Raw genomic sequence first — 19,246 nt, forward strand, 5'->3', positions numbered from 1 at the left:
TTAAAAAGGTTTACTATACATAATGTGTGCTGTTTCTGTGCTGAACGTCCTCAAACATATCTAAAACGTCTTGGTATTGACTTCCACGTAGCTTGTCCAAACTCAGATACAGTAAGAAATGCAGTTATGGGCTTTGAGGAAAAACAAACCAAATCAAACAAATACAATTTATTACTGACATGAGGATGATTTTTTTCAAAAGAAGAGCATGGAGTGTTTGTCAGTGGAAAAAAAAGATAATTAATGGCAACATTAGGGCTGCATTAGAGGAGATTACAATACCCCTTCAACCAATAACTGCTAATCAAACATGACTTACCCCAATAAAACAGTGACTGCCACTGTTAAAACCTGACATACAAAGTGACGACTTTCAAAAAGGTGTAGCAGTATCTTACTGTAGCACACTGTGTTGCCAGTGAAAAAGTGCAGACATTTCAATAATGCGACAATAACGACAATTAAGTCTCCTTCCCTTAGAAAAAATACCAATTCCATACAATACTAACAAATTCACAAAATTAGCAAGTACTTCTACAGCCTAATATTAGTACGTAATTCAATCTTCTTCTAATAAGATGTAATACAGCCCAACCACTGTGTTGAATATGGATATAGGATCTTTCAAAGTAAAGGGCTACCGAAAAAGTTTTCCATGCATGGAATGTTAAATTGTGGCAGACGCACAGGCAACACTGTGAATGCATAAAAGTAAAAATCATACCCCATTAACATTCATCTTTAATTCTTATGCAACATTTTAAAATATAATAAATTAAAAAATAATTCTGTAAAAGTATATACACATCTCATCAGACACCTGCCCGAGCACTTTTCAATACTGAAAATGTCAAAGATCCTTCGCAGTGTTTGTATACGGGAAACTGAGGAATTATACAGTATGCTGTCATTTGGTTGTATATCTGTAAGGCAGTCAGTGCAACAAAAAGTTGAGCAAGAATTATGTAACCGAAAGGTGGCTCACTACCCAGTGTATGGAAACCAGACCTGCCGAAACTGAAGCTCAGTGAGAGAAAGTCAAAATAACTGCATGAATACACACAAAAAACGTATGACAAAAAAACAACTAGATGCAGAAGAGAAGAAATGTATTGAAGACTGACAGAAATTAATATATTATTTTTAAAGGAAAAAGTGGATGTAATTTTATCTGTAATTTTATTTAAATCATCAAATCCCACAAAAAAGACCAAAATCAGCAACAAAGTGTCGTCTGTGTAGCCAAACCTAAAGGTTATCCGTTTACTTATTACTGTTAAGTTATCTCATACTAAATTTTTTTTTACTTATTTATTAAGTTTGGCAGATGTGGTTCTCCATACAGGTGACATCAACAACTGTTAAGAATGATGCCTCATGAGAAAAGTTGATTGTTTTAAGTATATGAGTTACATTTCAAAGTTGAGCCTCACAAAATGTTCTGCAGTGAAGCTTACTGATTCTGGTACGAAAGGTATCCCCTTTGTTACGTACATTTGCATTAAGAAAAACAACAAAACTCTGTATTGTCTGTGTTCTTGAAACTGTTGGGAGGGCAGCGTGTTTCAGTCCAAAGTCTGTGAAGCTCACCATACAATTTCGTTGCATGACAAATTGCTAAAAGATGACAAGAAAAGAATGTAAATCACCTCATGACATCTCTGAAATAAGTCTTTATAAGCATGGAACACTGCTGGCTTGTTTTGGCTCTGTTTACCAACTGACAGTATTACCAGACAGCCCCTTCAAAGTAAGCCATCATGCTCAAAGCTGGAGGGCAGGAGAGAGAAGGAAAAGGGGCAAAACTTGACTCCAGTCCCACTGTAGAATTTATTCTGAAACTCCACCCTGAGGAAGAAACAAACAGCTGCTATGAATATAAAACACAGAGATAATTCAGAGCACTTTGGCCCTGTCAATGACACGTGTGCTTTAGTGGTTAATCGTTATCTTACCAGTGCAGACGGAGGGCATGAAGGAATGCAGACAGACCCTCCATTACCAGGAGGATGGACACAGTGAGAACAGCAAACAGGCCAAACACAGGCACCAGGAATAAAACCCCGAGACTGGTGTCCATTCGAAGTCCTACTCGCATCACCATGGCCCACAGCACCTCTGATAGCTCTGTTAAAGCAGAGAAAACAGCATGTGCACCAACCATTTAAGGGACTACAACAAACAGAGAGAAAGGGTATACGCCAGTTACTAATATTCAAGCTGATCTCTGTCAATGGTGTACATTTGTTGGGGACTAACCAACTCTTCAGTCTCTTTCAGACACACACCTCACTCCCAAATTTGTTGTCAATTTTAAGTGTCAGAGTTATGTTTGAGAAGAACACGGAGTAGTTTTTTTTCTGACTGGATGCGACCTATTAAGATTTCTGCAACACTTCCGTCATATTAACAGAATGGCTGCGCGCGCACGCGCACACACAGTTATATACACATATTAGAGAAATTAAATGGCCATTTGGCTCTGCCTTCTTAAGACAGCCCTGTCATTAATTTTCCATTTAATTATAATTTGTTATGCAAAATGAATTAACAATAAACCATGAAAGGCTGTGCATAACCACATTTCCAGATGTTCTCACATTGGGTCAAAATGTGATTTCATTGAGGATTTTTGCAGTGCAGCAAAAGAAAGAACAACCTGAAGATAACTTCAATTATCCACCAACATTTTTGATATATATTCTTACACGTTGAGAATGTAGAGAACTATTTCATACATATAACATTCAGTGCTATACATTATGAAACATCAGCCAGCTGCAGTGTGAAGGGGCACACTGTATTACTCTGTGCATGCTGTAATGCCACTTACTACTGTGCATTACAGATAATGTTATATACTGTGTATTTATGAGTGAACAAAGGAACAAACACACAGTGGCTATTATCTCTCATTATAATGATGGTTGGCATCTGGTACACACACACAAGAACCAAAGTAAATTGTTTTATCGTGGAGGAGGGAATAAAATGTGACGCGGCTCTTTGATTTGGAACAAAACCTCTTGAGTTATTTATAATTTTATAAGCTCACTTTGCGTTCAGTGTGTGCTTGTACAGATTTGAAGTGTGTTGTGCTGCAAATCATCATACTCACGGGCATGTGCCAGGCTCAGAGCCCAGAGTCTCAGGTAGGAGGCTGTGTTGGAGACGCAGCCAAGGCAATACTCTATGGTGTGGATGGCCTGATGCAGCAACTCATCTGCAAGGTCGAACTATTGCAACAAAACAAAACTCAGCGTCACTGACACACACCAGTAGAAATAACAATGGTTGCTTATAAGGAAGTTTAAGATGAATGGGTAAGAATCCCGTTGTTTTGCTGTGCTGACCTCCTCTGTCTGGCGCTCTCCGCTAGTGGAGAGATCACTGTGACTGCTGCCCTCCTCCATGTCATGAGCCCTCATCAGGCAGAGCTCCTCTTCACTGTTACGCCGCACACGCTCATATCCCTAACAACACACAGGGAAACGAATCAGATTTGTATATACACACAGTCAGAGAACAAATATTTGGAGAGGTTTTTCTCTATGCACACATTCACAGGAAGGCATGAATTTCAAACCCTCACCCTGTACATTCCTAAGCGGTGGCTTCCATTGTGAAGCCAATAAAGGTAGATGGGTTTCCCCAGGAGTAAGACAGGCACTGAGAGAAGAGCAATGACCACCAGAAACACCTGGAAGCCAGTCTGGAATGAAGCAAAACAACGTTGAACTGTCTCAGTGACATCTGTAGTGTATTTTTAATGACATTAGATTTAATCTGTTCAGCAAGAACAGGGAACTAAGTTACACTGTAGCAGGAATGGAGCTTTACATTAGCTTCTGACCTGTCCTGGGTAGAGGGGCTGCACTGCATCACCCTGCATGAGGAACATGTTTATGAAGTGGATGAGGATGCTCGGGGCGTGTCTGGAGTCCTTAGCAGAGAAGACCAGCCACTTGTATATTATCATGAACACCAGGTAGCCAAACAGACACAGCAGGAACAGGAGCTCAGGGAGAAATACCAAGTACAGGTTGTACTTCTTCCTAAAGTGCCTGTTTTTATTGAGAGACACAATGCAGCGTATTAAAAACTATAACATCTGACATTATGGGCTTTACAGGGTAATAACAAACTGGTACTTACAAGTGATTATAAGTACTGAGGATGACCCCGAAGCTCATGTGTATGATGCCCAATATCACTGACATCTTCATCTTATAGGAGTTCAGAAATGTAAGGCGGTTGGATGCCAAGTTCCAAATCTTTGCAAAGGAGAGATGACATGTACTGTATTATACAATGGGTGGTTTTGACTAAAAGATGAACTCCAGCATTGATATTTCACAGCAGTGTTTTGCCTAAGCCATGTAAGGATGGCATTTGGCACAATTCCAAGAATGCAACTTCAATTTTTTTTAACCACACAATGTGTAACCCACCTGTGTGAGTAACATTACCGCTAATCAAGCAAATAACCTACTGTTTTTGCAGTGATGCACAAATCCAATTTACTGTCAGCACCAGACATGGCAGCTCCATATTGTTGGCTGTTTCACAGTCCTTATTAATATACTAACATAATTATATTATACTAATACAATTTTATAAACCTCCTAGAATAATATGATTAAAATTGCACAAGCCTATATAGAACATTATGGTATGAACGTCTCACCTCTTAATTACACCCATGTTGCCTTATTAATCAGTTCCACACAGTTATATATAAAGATTTTAACCTGCAATGTAGCGGATCGTTAATTGGTTGGAGTTTGGGAATCAGTGTCACCACAATGAGACGCAATGATAAAGTCTGTGTATATGAGGTGTTATACGACAAATCATGTCATTTGTGATGACAAGTCTTCAATATTCTGTACTCACCGGGTCAATTCCCAGAGGGTACGGTCTTCTGAAAACTCCTGTAACGTTTGGATCCAGAGTCAGAAAACGATTCCCAAAGATATCTTCTTTCCTGTTCAGCACAAATACAACCACCAGTTTACATGTATGTCATTATGAAACAAATACATAACCTCATCTTATCTTTATATCTTCAAACACATATAAGACGTTTTTTCATTAAATATACAGTATACAGTAAAAATAATACTTGTGCACTTCTGGGCCTGCTTAGCTGTTTTTACTGTCACAATGAAGTCCTTCTCGTCATGAAGTACTCACTTCCACACCTTCTCTGTGAACATGGCATTCACACTCCATCCAGAACCAAAGATGTTGAGGGACTTTGAGAAACAGTCATTGTATATCAAGCCAGTATAGATGGAGAACAGGCCCATCATCAGGATTATATAACGCCCCTCAAAGAATGTGTTCCAGATCTGCACACACACATCGAATCACTGTGTTACACGTCAGACACACTGTATGCCTTTCGTTATGTTACTTGAGTGAGCTTTCAAATGAGTATTAGGTAAGGAGTGCTCGCTCACCTCATTCCTTGTGTTTTTAAGTTTGCGGTTGTTCTCGTACAGCACCATCCAGAAAGCAAACACAGCCATGATAACTCCATGACCCAGGTCCCCAAACATCACAGCAAACAGGAATGGGAAAGTGATGATTGTGAAAGGAGCTTAAAAAATAAAAATAAAAAAAAGAGAGGGAGAAAAAAGAAAATTCAAGACTACTGAACATAAAGAAACATTTATATACTGTAGTACTTCCATATATAAAATAAAATAAAATATTAAAGATATAAAGACAACAGGATATTAAAATCTAGACACAAAAATAATTGTAATTAAAACTAAACTAAAAGTTAGCATAAGTTGAAATAGAAAAAGATGTAGAAAATGAAAATGATATGCAAAATTTAAGTATTATAGAAAGACTTTTCCATTAAAGGCCATTTGAAGCAGTTAGTCTAAGCTCTTCAGATAGACTTCTGACATGACACCTTCAAAATCCAAATCTCCAAACTGATAAATTAAGTGCTGTCTTTGCATTTTATTTTTGGAGCCTTATCTGATGATTCAAGCGTGCAAACAAATAAAAGTCTCAGAAAGACAAAAGATCTCACTCACCAGGGTTAACCTCCCTGTAATTGCCCACTCCATAGGCATCCACAATGTTCTGGAAGCCAGAGGTAAATTTGTTGGTCCTTATCAGGGTGGGGGGAGTGTCGTTAGTGGGGATACGATTGACAAAGGAAGGAACTGTCGCTCCGCTTTTTCTCTGAAATATAAATGTCAAATCAAAATGTCAGCATGTTGCTATAAACTAATTCCACCATAATGTCTTGAAACAAATGAATTAGAACTGCCAAAAGTAGACAGCACATGCAAATTAAAAAAAGAGAAGTCAAGTTTTGGCATAATGTAATCATTAGATAGGCAGTTGTGGCAAAATGATAAATAAACCTCTGTAGGAACAGTTCTACCCATTCGTGCATCTTTGAATGTCCTTATCCCAAATACACACTCTGTCCTCCTCAGCCTGCAAACTGAAAGAACACTGGCCTTTCAGTACCCTCGCCCAGTCATGTAAAATGTCTTTGTCTTATACTAAAGAGGGCAAAATAAATGCAATGGCTCATATAGTACTTGCTTTTATGATTCCAATACCCCAGTTCATGAAGCAACTGCCCGGGTTAAATAAACAGAAAAACAAAGCCTGCAGTGAGGCCAAAGTCAAAAACAGAGCAACTTTGTAAAGAGTTTCCTCACCGATCCTTCTTCTAGGGCCCTCTGCAGGGTGGGAATGTCATCGACAGGACACCACACCTCAGCGATCAGACACTTGTTAGTAACATCAAAACTACACAGGTTCAGAATATAGTAGATGGCCTTCATCTTCTTGACCTGGATGACCCAGGTGTAGACAGATTCTGAAGCCTTAATCAGGACCTGTCTCAGGTAGTCCTCAGTCCTGTGAAGTACCTGGACACAGCAAGAGATAAACAGGACTCATATAAGATAAAAAATATTGAAGATTTTTTTATTTTTATTTCTATGACTATCTATGGAACATGAACTGAGAGAAATAAACATTAAAATTTTAAACAAGAGGCATTTGTGTGTGTGTGAATAAGAGGCAGACAAGAGAAACGGGAGGGGAGGAAAATAAGCATCCACAAAAATGAGAAAAAACTGTTCAGGTTTCAGCTGAGGCCTCATGTTGATCATGTGCTACAGGGGGTGAATGCAATTTTTTGTCACAGTGGGTTAAAGCTACCAAATGATTCACGGTGAAATGGCTCTAGATGGGAACTTAACTGACTCTCTAACTGAGAAAAATTGGGTTAATCTTTTAGAAAATAAATCAACCATTTAATTCAGTTCTTGAAAGACTGGTTGGAAAGGGAAATTCTTACTGGATGTAATGTGATTCACTGAACACAAGATTGTCTGTAAGCTTGTTTTGGAAAATGTTGTATTCCCTCAATTTAAAACCCACTACCAGGAACAAAAAAGTTCATATTTCAAATGATCTGGGTTATATTTTAACAGGGACATGAGAGCAATCACATTTACAAGTAAACCTTTTGTGAGTGGCACACATAATAACTGCTTTTACTGTCACTAATTAAACATCTACATAATTAGATAATTTTAAAAAGAAAATGTAAGACATACCGTGTGCAGGTCCTGAATGCGAGTTTTCAGTCCTTCCACAACATCATTCCTCTCCTCATTGCTACTGGGATAGGGATACAAGTGACAGTGGTAGCTAAGGAGAGAAAAAGTATGTTAAACAATACTCACTTCTACTAGCAAAAAAAACAAACAGAGCAACCATAGGAAACAGTATTGTGGAATAACTACCAGTCACAGATCTTCTTCACTTTCTGGCCAATTTGGTCTCCCCAGTAAGAGATCAGGAACACGACACTTTTGGTAGGCTCACCCTGCAGATAGAAAACAGTGTTGTACATCAATAATAAGACCCAGAAGTGTCATCCTGGGCCAAGAGTAGGTTTTAAAGCTCTGCTTCCATTTTCTGTTCAAAAACTGTATATTTCATAAAAATGAACAGTAAATGTCTATATTTATTTGTAAAAATCAAGCTGCTCATTACCAAAACAAAACTGAGAAGTTCATTCTTGACCTTGGAAACATCAGCTGAAAAGAACTGCTTTCTCTACACAATTTTTGAAAAAGCATGACTGCCATTTTTTTTTTTTTTTTGCAGACTGTCAAGTCTGCTCTTTTCACACAATTCAGCAACACGTTAACATTGCTAGGAAATCTTATCGATTTTCCATAAGTATGTCCTGACATGCCTCTACTGATCAGTCGCAGCTCTGCATGCCTGCCTTGTGGTCAAGCAGAGGACATGGATAAATGGATTAGTGCTGTCCCTCAGTATGAATAGACAAGATCACAGCGCTCATTGTTTGAGAGCAGCAAGAAAGACTAGAACAGACTTCACAACAGCTTCACCAGTGTCATTTTCAATTTTGTCCCATTATTTAACAGATATACATTTGGTCACAGTTTCAAGATTTTCCTTTACTTTTTGTCATTTGCAACGCTTTATAATTCTCCTCTGCTCTGTTTCTTAATAACTGTGGCGACACAACACAGACAACAGGAAGTGACTGATATTTTTACTGAAATCTGACACCATGTAATACTAAACAAATGTGTGTTCTTTTTTTCCTATAATACTAAAATATAAACTGTGTTGGAATATTTACATTTATATATTTTAACAACATTCTTATTATATTTTCCAGAAATAAATTATGGTTTCTTTGCAATGTCATGGCCTTGAACATGGAACAAAACATGACAAGGATTTATATGTATCAGCTTATAAATGGTTGCTATTGCATCAGTTTTGATCTTGACAAAGATTATGGAAATACAGAATATTATTCATAATATATCATAGTATATTCATATTAATATATAGTCCCACAGAAGTCCAGACGTTAAGACCCAATCTGTCCTTACAGGCATTTCTTGGATGAGGCCTGCCTTCCCTGTTGATATTTTAATCTCACCCTGTAATGTAGGGGAGACATAACAAAACTAATTGAACTTTAGCACAAATCGTGGACAAAGTTAGCTTTGAGAACCTACCGTGTCAGGATCTTCCAGATACTCCTCGACCTCAGCATAGCTGAGGATGGTGTAGCCTTTACATACTCTCCAAAGCATCCGCTCAAAGGCCTCGATCTTCACCCTCTGAAGAAGCCCAGAAATGAAACTGCAAGAGAATGAGGAGAACATTCACAAAGAGCACACAAACTTTTCATCTAAAAATATCACAATAACATCATGATAAACAATGACCTTCAATAAAATAATATAATTCAAAACTCATCTTATACATTGTTTATATTGCTTTCAAAAGATGTGCGATTGCGTCACAAAAAAAAAAACTTTCCCCCACCATGTCACTATGAACTGCTGCTTACACTAACACCTTCACATTGATATTTCAATTCTGAAGCTCACAGCTTCAAAAGTATCAATACTTTCTGTGTTGCAGAGTCATCCCTATCTCTCAAATTAATTTACCCAGATAACCACTGGTTGTGGCTGATAATTATTTGGAGCGGCGTAGTGACTGCAGAGATATGCAGCTGTGAGGTTAGCTGTGTTTCCTTTGACTTTTCCTTTAAGAATAAGGTTTCATGTGAGCAACATGTGGTTGGCAAAGAGCCAGAGTTGCATAAAAGTGCAGCTTGCCTCATTTTAATTTCCTTTAAATGTGTAGCAGCAGCTGTGCACCCCATTTACTTTTTCCTCGTGATTATTAATTGAGGCTTGAAAATCATATATATATATACATATATATGTAAAATAAATCAAACTCCAAGTCCAAACACTAACAGATGCTGATATGCAGAATCTTCATGCCTCACCCCAGTTTGGCTCCTAGCCTCTGCATGCTGCTGTAGTCCATCATTGTGTCTTTTTCAAGGAAAGGAAACTCCTCGTATTGTACTTGTAGGGGCTCTCGCTGAAAGTAAAGACAAGATGCAGGCGGGTAAAGAAGAAAATTAAAATCAAAGGGCAGATTCTAATTAACATATTGTGAAAATAATTCTTTGCAAGACAACACGTATGAAAATGTGGGTGTAAAGACTCAAGCTACATTATGGGATGACACACTAACCTCAGCAGTTCTCTGTACAAAGTTGCGGGTGATGCGCAGCATGTGTGTGTACTCTGTCAGCTCCAGCAGATTTCTCTGCAGCTTCTCTTTATTCCTGGTGACTTCACCTAACTCCACTTCTAGCCTCTGCAGCTGATCCTGTGAACACGCACAGACACAGAGTAATATAATGATAATATAATTATAATAATTACATTTAAAAAAGTTTGAAAAAATATTTTGGATGTAATCTACCAGTTTTACACACACTACAGCAGAACACACTAAGGTCCAGTGTTGCATTGAGAAAATACTCAACTACATTCATTTAGTTGCAGTAGCATTAACTCAACACTGTCCAGGAATACCACCATCAACATATTAAATTCAAAAATGATAAATGATGATACATCAGCAAGTAACTAACCATTATAGCCATGACATGCTTGGGTAAAGGAGCCACTGGGTTCACGTCTCCTTCTGGCAGTGAAATGTCTGCTTTCTTGACTTCCCTAAGAAGGTATCCTGTTAAAAAATAAAGAGCAATCTTTTTAAAAAACATTTACAAAAAACCACACTGGAATTGGAGCAAAACCTGTGTTAGTCTCTTCTCTTAATCTAATAAGAAAGGTTAGTTAATCAAGGATGGCATTTCATTCAGCTAAATCTACAACCAGCTGACATTTCTCATGACTGTAGGGTCACTGGCTCTCAATTCAAATCCATGAGAAGGTCCTCTGTGGCTTCATGTATTCCTGCCTTGCTTCTACACTCCCATCACAGCTTTGCCTTAACCCTGACAAAATACTTGTATTTCCTGCCCAAAGCCCGACTACAAGAACAACTCACTGAACAGATGTCAAGCCTTGCTGATAAACTGTATATTAAAGATCAATATATGCTTACCAAGGATCCTCTCCATCTCTTCACATTTTTTGATCTCATTGACATGTTTTCGCTGGAATGCGTTAACGCTGGGATTGAGCTGAAACAGGTGCAAGAGACAAATTTAGTCAAGAATTGAATGACTAACAATCCTCAGCCCCACTCATCACTGAGGCAGTGTTGAACACACCACTATCTTCTGGACAAACCACCATAAACCTGCTGTAAGTACCTGTACGAACCACTTTACAGCGGCATTTTACAACAGCTCTGATCTAAATATCGAATATCGAGGACTTCCTTCTGTAACTTAAAACAAGAACTGCCACGTCTGCTTTGAAAGTAAAAGTCAGTATGGTATGTATGACAAACAAACAGCACTTTGTCGAGTGCTTTCGGTGTTAGCAAACTCAGCAGTAACTTTCAAAGTGAAACATTACTGTTTCATGAGATTAAAACCGGTCTATTTTGGGACTTACGTCTCTGAACTCCACAAGCCCCAGTTCTCCAAGTTCACTGATGCAGTCGTATGCTGATCCAGACTGTAGAAACAGTTGGGCCAGACACATCTCTTCACCTCGGAGCAGAGAGCTCATTTTGACAGTTCGCTTTGATACTTGCCTGCTCAGAAAACGGGCCAATATTAGCAAGCTAACTGCGGTTTCTGTAAATTACACGTCAACAGCGGTCAGTCAAGTCCTTCTCAGTGGTTTTCATGTTTTGGCTTGGGCGTTAGTACAATATTTGACTAGCATAACGGACACTTTAGATAACTATCGTTACAGCAGAGGCTGTTCCTGTTAGCTAACAGGCTAGCTGGTGAGCGCCGTGTTGATAATTCTTGGAAGAAAAACTTGTTTCATCAAAGCTGAACCTGAAAATGTGACGAAACCATATTACGACCGTAAACGTGGCATATCCAAAGACAACAACACAACTCTTCTCATAGTTTATGAAGTTTTCGCAGACGTCCGCTTGCAATATCCATAGTACTACACGTCACTTCACTTTACACTGTTGAATACAATCAACTTCCACAGCAGTCGATGTACCTCTGACCAATGACCAGCGCCGCCTGGAGTCTGCGCACTACGCACTCACTGTTAAGTAGTTTCTCTTTACGCCCTCAACGCTGTCTGAAGGCGAATGTATGCACATACACGAACAGACATAAATTTGTACATTTTATTCATTCATAGATAGGCAGCTTAATATAGCTTAATAGTATTACAAAAAAGTCTTAATGGTCCAGTGACTTCTTACCATAATCCTACAGTATAAAACACTTTGCCCAAGTGTTTGGAATATTTGGAATTAGTGCAATCATTTTCTTTGGGATTATGTTAGTTGTCATGAACCACACAATGTTTATTGTGTAAATATTAATGTTACTTAGGGTTACAACCTGTTTTACAAAAATTTGCTGACCCAGGTTATGAAAACAGGTTTTTTTCTTTAGGTAAAGGGCACAAAGAAAAAGATGCAAATGAGGGGAACCAAGGAGACAAGACAAATGAGATACATCTTAGTTCCTCTTTGTTAGTCTTTTGGAACAACTAGCACCTTTGACTTGATTCAGGTAGATTAAATATTGGGTCATCCATACAGCGAGGTCAGAGGCAGTCAATGGGTAAATCACAGGGAGCAGCAGCTATGTTACATTTGGTGTCATCTGCATAACACTGAAACAATACTATGCTTGTGGATGATGACCCCTTGTGGGAACATTTAAAACCTGATAAACATCGAACCAGAAGACCCTGCAGCAGTGCATAGGAAACAAATTGATAGGTGGGACTTAAATCATATTAGAGGATTGCACAAGAGGTGCCTACCAACTTCACTATCAATAAGAATCTAGTGATAAGAAAAAAGTCATAGAAAAAATATCTTTATTACAAAATGGTGCACCAACACAACTATTTACATTCCCACAAACATATTGTATACATATAAAAACTATGACATTATAAACAATGTCTAATAGAAAAGGGTGTAATTTCATTTCAGTGACATTTAAATACACCATCTTGTTTAGCCGTTCTCACTCCATCTGTGTGTCTCCCTCTCAGTTCCACGCCTGTCGGATTTGTCTCCATGGAGTCCCAAGAATCGAGGCGGTGATAAAGAAGAAAACCAAGATAAGGCCCTTAGCCAGTGACTGAGAATATGGCTCACCTGGGGAGGGTAAAGGTCAATCAACTACAGAACAATCACATTGAATATTGATGTAATTTAGAGTTCAGGCTGCTTTGCTGTTATTTAACACATTTGTAAGGATGTCAGCTCTTCTGATGGAATTGTGGATATAATGATCTTGATACAGACTTAAGCTCCAAGGATGGATTTTCACAGTAATTACATTTTTCTTAGCATGAAGACAATTTACAGAAACAATAAAATACTGGACAGATTCCCTAGACTAGATAAATTCCCACCTGTGTAATACTTGGTGATGGGGAAGGCAAGCTCAGGCCAACACACATCATTCCTGTTACAGTCATACTCTGTGAAGTTGATCTGAAACCTGGGGAAAAAAGTAAAAAAAAAAACATCACTCTCTAGGTTAGAATCAGTCAAGCAGCTCATATGTAAAGTAATTCATTTGGCTCAAGTTAACAACCCTCTTTATGAGGGCAATCTTGCTGTTTGAGGAAGCACCTGGTCTTTGGTGGTCCTGTGTTGATAGGAGTGTCAGTGAAGGTGACTGAGGAGGTGATGGGGAACAACTGAGACTCCATTGGGTCCACACATGGAGAGACGTCACCTCCTCCACAATCCAGAGCCCAGGTGGACGGGCTGTAGCTAAAAATGACCAAAATAAGGTTCTTGATTCACAATGACTTATAACACTAATGAGAATTAGTACATATGGTGACGTATAATGATTAACAGCTCCTTCTGAATTGAGAATATAATTTACACTGTGCATTGAATGAGTATGCACCTGATACACACCTGACTTGCAAAGCACGGATATCCCTTTGAGGTATGCCATCTACCATGCCAGTGATAAGACTCCAAACATGGATATGCTGCTGGGATGGAATCCCATAGCATGAACTTGTGGTGTCTTCCACAGTTGTGCTTGAGTTCAGTGTCACAACTGGAAGTTAAATGTTGTGTGTAACATTTAGTTAGAAAAGAATTTGGCAGAAAGTTGAACAATTTGCTTTACAAGTTAAAGTATAGCCAAAATGAAGTTAATATTATTAACAAATGCACAATCTCATTACACAAACATACGCATGCACAAATTGTTTCTTTGCACCATCTACTTACAGCTGATGTTCACCCAGTCTGACATAGTTAGAGGATCTGGATTTCCACTCTTTGCTACATATGGGGCTGTAATCAAAGCTGCCTGGAGAGAATAAACAGTCTCTCTAAAAGGAGAAAAACATTATATTTTACTTCAGCGCAAACACATATAGATGGAGATCAAACATGAACTCTGAGCTACTGACCTCAGGAGATTACACTGAGTCAGACTCTGTCGACTGACAGGTAGCAGACATCCTGATGTTGAATTCTCCCCAAACAGAACCGGATTCTTCTCAGCAGTGGAGCAGAGTCCATCACTCTCTGTTAGCCAGTTCAGAAAGGGGTGTTGTGTCTTGTTTTGATTGAATTATACAGAATTCACTCTTATGCTACAAGCAGTGAGCCAGTAATCAACAACATGAATTAATGGCTTTTACCTGGTTTCCAAAGATTGATTGACGTCCTCTGTATTGAGCCTGTGTTATTGTCCAAAGTGTCCACATTTCCAGCAATAACAGGCCTTCCCACCTGATAACCTGTCATTTAAAATATGTGTGTGTTACCCACAGTAACAGCTAGTGTGAAGTATACAGTTCACTTCCACAACCAAAGTATTGTATCTTGCTCTCACCTGGGTTCCCTGAGTTGGGCTCACCCATGAATTCTCCATTTAGAAACACGGCAGAATACCTTGTAATTAACGCCACTGTTCAGGAGACAGAATAGCAAAAATTAGCCCAGACTACATCAAACATATCCATCAAATATAAATGGTGATAAACCAAGTTGTGAGCAAGTGTTACAGGCACTTACCACTACTATTTAACACGATGGTCCCAACTGTGTGTGTCAGTGTGATACTTGTGATGCCATTTCCTTTCCAGTAGAATTTGTAATCCAGCGCTAAGGTCACATTCTCACATACCAGCCTCTCATCTTCAGAGAAATGTGAACAAATTTCAACATTAAATGTAATTGTCAGTTTAAGTTGTTTTAGTAATGGTATGTTGTAATCTCCATACCTGAAGGGGCAGCATCTGAGCTTGAAATGAAATGACTCAAGTCAAAGGCCACTTCATCAATTACATCCACTATAACTTCACCTGGAATACACCCAAAAAAAAGAAAGCAAAAATTAAAGACACATAGATTCAAAGATCTCCAGAACGTATCAAAGCATTGCTACAGTATGTTTAGCATATAAAACATACCCCCTTGCCCACTCTTCACTTTAATGCTTAAATCTGTTGGTAGTGTCTGTAAGGGAGATCCAGTTGGACAGGAGCGCAGCAGAGTTACACACTTGACTTTGAAATTTTTCAAAAATGCTACAGGAGCATTGTTTACACACCGCCCAAGCACCTTCTGTAGAACAAAAATATACAAGGCATTAGTAGTTACAGCTTTGGCAACACATGCAATGCAAAACATAATCTAGAACTGTATCAAAAAACAACAACTAACCTGGGGAATAGTGAAGTACTGGTCATTTAATGTGAAAATGGGACTTCCTTGAATATAAACATTAACTGGCACTGGAGCTGACAAAACAGGCTTTTGGAAGGACAGCCCCGGCTTTGATGTACTAGACATGTTGAAGGGCAAAAGATAAATGATGAAAAAAACATGGCACAAAAATGAATAAATGAATCACACAATCAAGAAAAACAAAAAATATATTCAATCATTTCTCACATTGTGTCTCCCTTGTAAAAGAGCCCAAGGTAAGGGTTGTTTTCAGGTGGAGAATTGACACATAAAAATGGAAACCAATCTGGGGAGTTTTCAGAGGACTGCACAGAGCATTGGTAATCTGGAGCAGGAGAGACCTGTCCACCAAAGGGCCCTGGGAGACAGTGGGACACAAACAGCCTCAAATCTTCAGTGGAACAGTCCTGTTAGAGCGAAAGACAAATAAATCATTGTTGATTAATACAGAAAGAAATACATTTGCCTAAAATGCATTGTTCTCTTTACAAAAGAATAATAATGTGAGAGATATAAATACCTTGTCACAGCAGCAGCGTACATCACATGCTCTGAATATGAGGTCACAGGGACAAGATCCCAGTGGTTGGTACACTTGGTTTGGAATGACTGTGTTATTATCTGAAATGAAGAGAAGAATCGTATTTATTAGAAACGTGGCACTCTCTTAAGTGCTTACATCCTTAGCATGAAGGCCTATTATGACATGTTTCATTTGAATTACCAGATCCAGCACCGGCAGGAACCAACAGGGCATGTATCTTGACCTGGATCAGCAGTGATGCCTGAGGTGTGCCACCCACACAGGCAGACACCTGAAGGGTCTCCAGGACACACAGTGGCTTTGGACAACAATCTGTATCTGTCTCATTCTCACCACACAGACGCAGACTTCTATCCAGTCTCAGCTGAACTCGAACTGCAGTCTGGGGCACGAAATGAAACAAACATGAGGCATATGAAAAATGGATGTTCATTCTATAATTTCAGCTCCATTAAATTAATTGTGGGAGGTTTTTATCACTATAAACCCTGTCTAATTGCCTCTAACTTCAGTATTATTTCAACATTATTTGTAAATATGAAGAAAATTGTTGTCCACTTTAAGATTGGCTTTTTACCTTTGCAACCTGCTCCCTTGTGAGCACCCACTGTGTTACCTCAGCTACACATGATGGAGAACCAATGCTTCCTGTAAAGGGAATCAGACCATCATCAACCACCAAATCTGTCCAAAATCACAACAGACTACATAATCACAAGGTAGCCACATCGTTGCCTTCCTTCTCTCTTTTTGTGAGCCTTTTTGGCTCCTAGATATTTCCAAACACCACTCATTTCAATAAAAAGCATCACAAGTTCATCAAGTCATTTTCTAGTAGATATTAGACTAAGAAAACAGAGTAAGATGAAAACATAGCGGCAAAAAAACATGGCAAACTGCTAACTTAGAGGACAAGTCCCATACAAGGAGCTGCTTAAGGCAGAGCATCAGGAAGTCTTTATAGGTTTTACCTGTTGTATTGGATGGAGATACTGTTCTCAGATTCAGAGAGATGTCCGAGGTGTTTCCGAGTACAAGTGCGGTGACCGTTGGTCCAATTGCAGTGAGATATGACGGCTGGAAAACTGTTCAACACAACAGCAATATTTTGTCTACTGCTTCACGTATCAGCATCATAAAATGATTTAATAAGTAATTAAACTGACGTAACTTTTAACGTTAGCACGGTGATCTCTTGGCTAGTTCTTCAGCGTTAGCTAGCTAGGTTTGTTTAGGTAACGTTAGCTATATCAATGCAACGTTAAAACTGGTTGAATCGTGCGTAATATATATTTTATACTTACCGACAATGTTTTGAGTGTGAGCCAAGGAAATGAACAGTAAAACATATGTGACCTGGCGTGAAATGGACGGAGGAAAGCTTATATCAGCAACGTTAGCCATTTGGTTCTCTTCAGATTATAAAGTCGACATATTTGTAAACTGACGCTGATGTCTTGGCAACGCAGATTTTAAACGAATCACAGCCGAGAAAAGTTCTTCTTCTGGGGAAACAGCAGAAACAAAGTTATACTTAAACGCACAAGAGCGACCTCATTTGGCCTGGAGTGGTAGATGCACGTAGCTACAGCATGTGTCAATGGTGAGATTATGATTTAGAAACTTCAAGTAAACTTCAAATAAAACTATTTAAGAAGGCAGTATTGGGGGGGGGGGGGGCATAATCATAACATCAGAACCAGTGAGGCATTCTTACATTTTTATAGATTCACACAATATACATACACATATGGTACCACCTTTATTTAATGGGTCAAATCAGTCTGCCTGTAAAGCAAAGGCTAAATAGTTAGATAGTATTCACTAATAGAATATGTAGTTCTTAATAAGATAAGATAAGATAAGATAGATAATCCTTTATTAATCCCTCAGTGGGGAAATTTGCATTGTTACAGCAACAAACAGGATAGTACAATAGAAAAATCAACATATAATAAATAAAAACAATAAAGACCGTTATAAAAAAATCTACTAAAAATAAAAAACAACTATAATTTATAAATTTACAAGTTCATATAACGAAAGAAATAGAGGTAAAGGAATTATATCATATGTTATACATATAGTGCAATATTTCAGTATGTGTGGTCTACTGGGAGCACTGCTGATTGTAGATCCTGACAGCAGCCGGGATGAAAGACCTGTGGTATCTCAGCCTATCACTGAAAGAGCTGCCCAGTGCTGCCAGAGTGTCCTGCATGGGGTGGGACATGTTCTCCATCAGGGATGATAGTTTAGCCATCATCCGCCTTTCTCCCACCACTTCCACTGAGTCTCAGGGGCATCCCAGAACAGAGCTGGCCTTCTTAATCAGTTTGTTCAATTTCTTCCTCTCAGCAGCTGAGATGCTGCTGCCCCAGCAGACCACTCCATAAAAGATGGCTGATGTCACCACAGTCAAAGAAGGTCTTCAGGAGTGCCCCCTGCACTCCAAAGGACCTGAGTCTCCTGAGCAGATAGAGTCTGCTCTTGCCCTTCTTGTACAGTGCAATTGTGTTGTCAGTCCAGTCCAGTTTATTGTTCAGGTGAACACCCAGGTACTTGTAAGATTTCAGCTTCTCAATGTCCATTCCCTGGATGTTCACTGGTGTGGGAAGGGTGTGCTTGCACCAGCAGGAGTCCACCACCATCTCTTTGGTTTTCCCTGCGTTGATGTGGAGGCGGTTCCGCCGACATCAGTCCACAAAGTCCGGGGTCAGTTCTCTGTATTCCCTGTCATCCCCATCTGTGATGAGGCCGACAAGTGCAGAGTCATCAGAGTAATATCTTTTCATTATCTGATTTAATAATTCATTAAAATACCGTATACTTCACTGATAGCTGCATCTTGAATGTGTTTTCTTTTATGATTTGTTTTTACTTTGCTGATACTTAAAAACACATTTTAATTTGGAAGCCTGCCTCTAGGTGGCAGCATGTCACTATAATGCCACGATGACCACTGGTCTAAGAATAGTAGAATTA

The 19,246-nt window shown here is 38.9% G+C and overlaps 2 protein-coding genes across 3 annotated transcripts; both read right to left on the minus strand.

Annotated features, from left to right (window-relative positions):
- Window positions 1–1,745: 1,745 nt before the first annotated feature.
- atp6v0a2b (ATPase H+ transporting V0 subunit a2b) lies at window positions 1,746–11,561 on the minus strand. Of its 2 annotated transcripts, none has more exons than XM_070903731.1 (20): window positions 11,445–11,561; window positions 10,987–11,065; window positions 10,508–10,605; window positions 10,102–10,239; window positions 9,848–9,945; window positions 9,060–9,186; window positions 7,797–7,879; window positions 7,608–7,701; window positions 6,699–6,911; window positions 6,057–6,207; window positions 5,466–5,605; window positions 5,197–5,354; window positions 4,897–4,987; window positions 4,156–4,274; window positions 3,854–4,064; window positions 3,593–3,712; window positions 3,354–3,473; window positions 3,119–3,236; window positions 1,956–2,127; window positions 1,746–1,848 (listed from the first exon to the last, which is right to left on the minus strand). In XM_070903731.1, the coding sequence occupies exons 1-20, from the start codon at window positions 11,559–11,561 to the stop codon at window positions 1,746–1,748; spliced, it is 2,550 nt and encodes an 849-aa protein (XP_070759832.1). The 2 variants fall into 2 exon arrangements, with proteins under 2 accessions (XP_070759832.1, XP_070759834.1); XM_070903733.1 differs by having other exon boundaries at window positions 3,587–3,712; window positions 9,848–9,939; window positions 10,081–10,239; window positions 11,445–11,534.
- Window positions 11,562–12,879: 1,318 nt separating this feature from the next.
- tctn2 (tectonic family member 2) lies at window positions 12,880–17,665 on the minus strand. Its single transcript, XM_070903734.1, has 18 exons — window positions 17,566–17,665; window positions 17,233–17,346; window positions 16,839–16,909; window positions 16,442–16,643; window positions 16,238–16,338; window positions 15,925–16,124; window positions 15,694–15,814; window positions 15,441–15,594; window positions 15,252–15,332; window positions 15,043–15,165; window positions 14,861–14,935; window positions 14,667–14,765; window positions 14,433–14,550; window positions 14,248–14,351; window positions 13,924–14,071; window positions 13,627–13,770; window positions 13,404–13,492; window positions 12,880–13,143 (listed from the first exon to the last, which is right to left on the minus strand). Exons 1-18 carry the CDS (start codon window positions 17,663–17,665, stop codon window positions 13,034–13,036), a joined length of 2,154 nt encoding a protein of 717 aa, XP_070759835.1. The 3' UTR covers window positions 12,880–13,033.
- Between the last annotated feature and the right edge of the window lie 1,581 nt (window positions 17,666–19,246).

The sequence above is a fragment of the Enoplosus armatus genome, chromosome 4, assembly GCF_043641665.1.
Source record: "Enoplosus armatus isolate fEnoArm2 chromosome 4, fEnoArm2.hap1, whole genome shotgun sequence".
NCBI lineage: Eukaryota > Metazoa > Chordata > Actinopteri > Centrarchiformes > Enoplosidae > Enoplosus > Enoplosus armatus.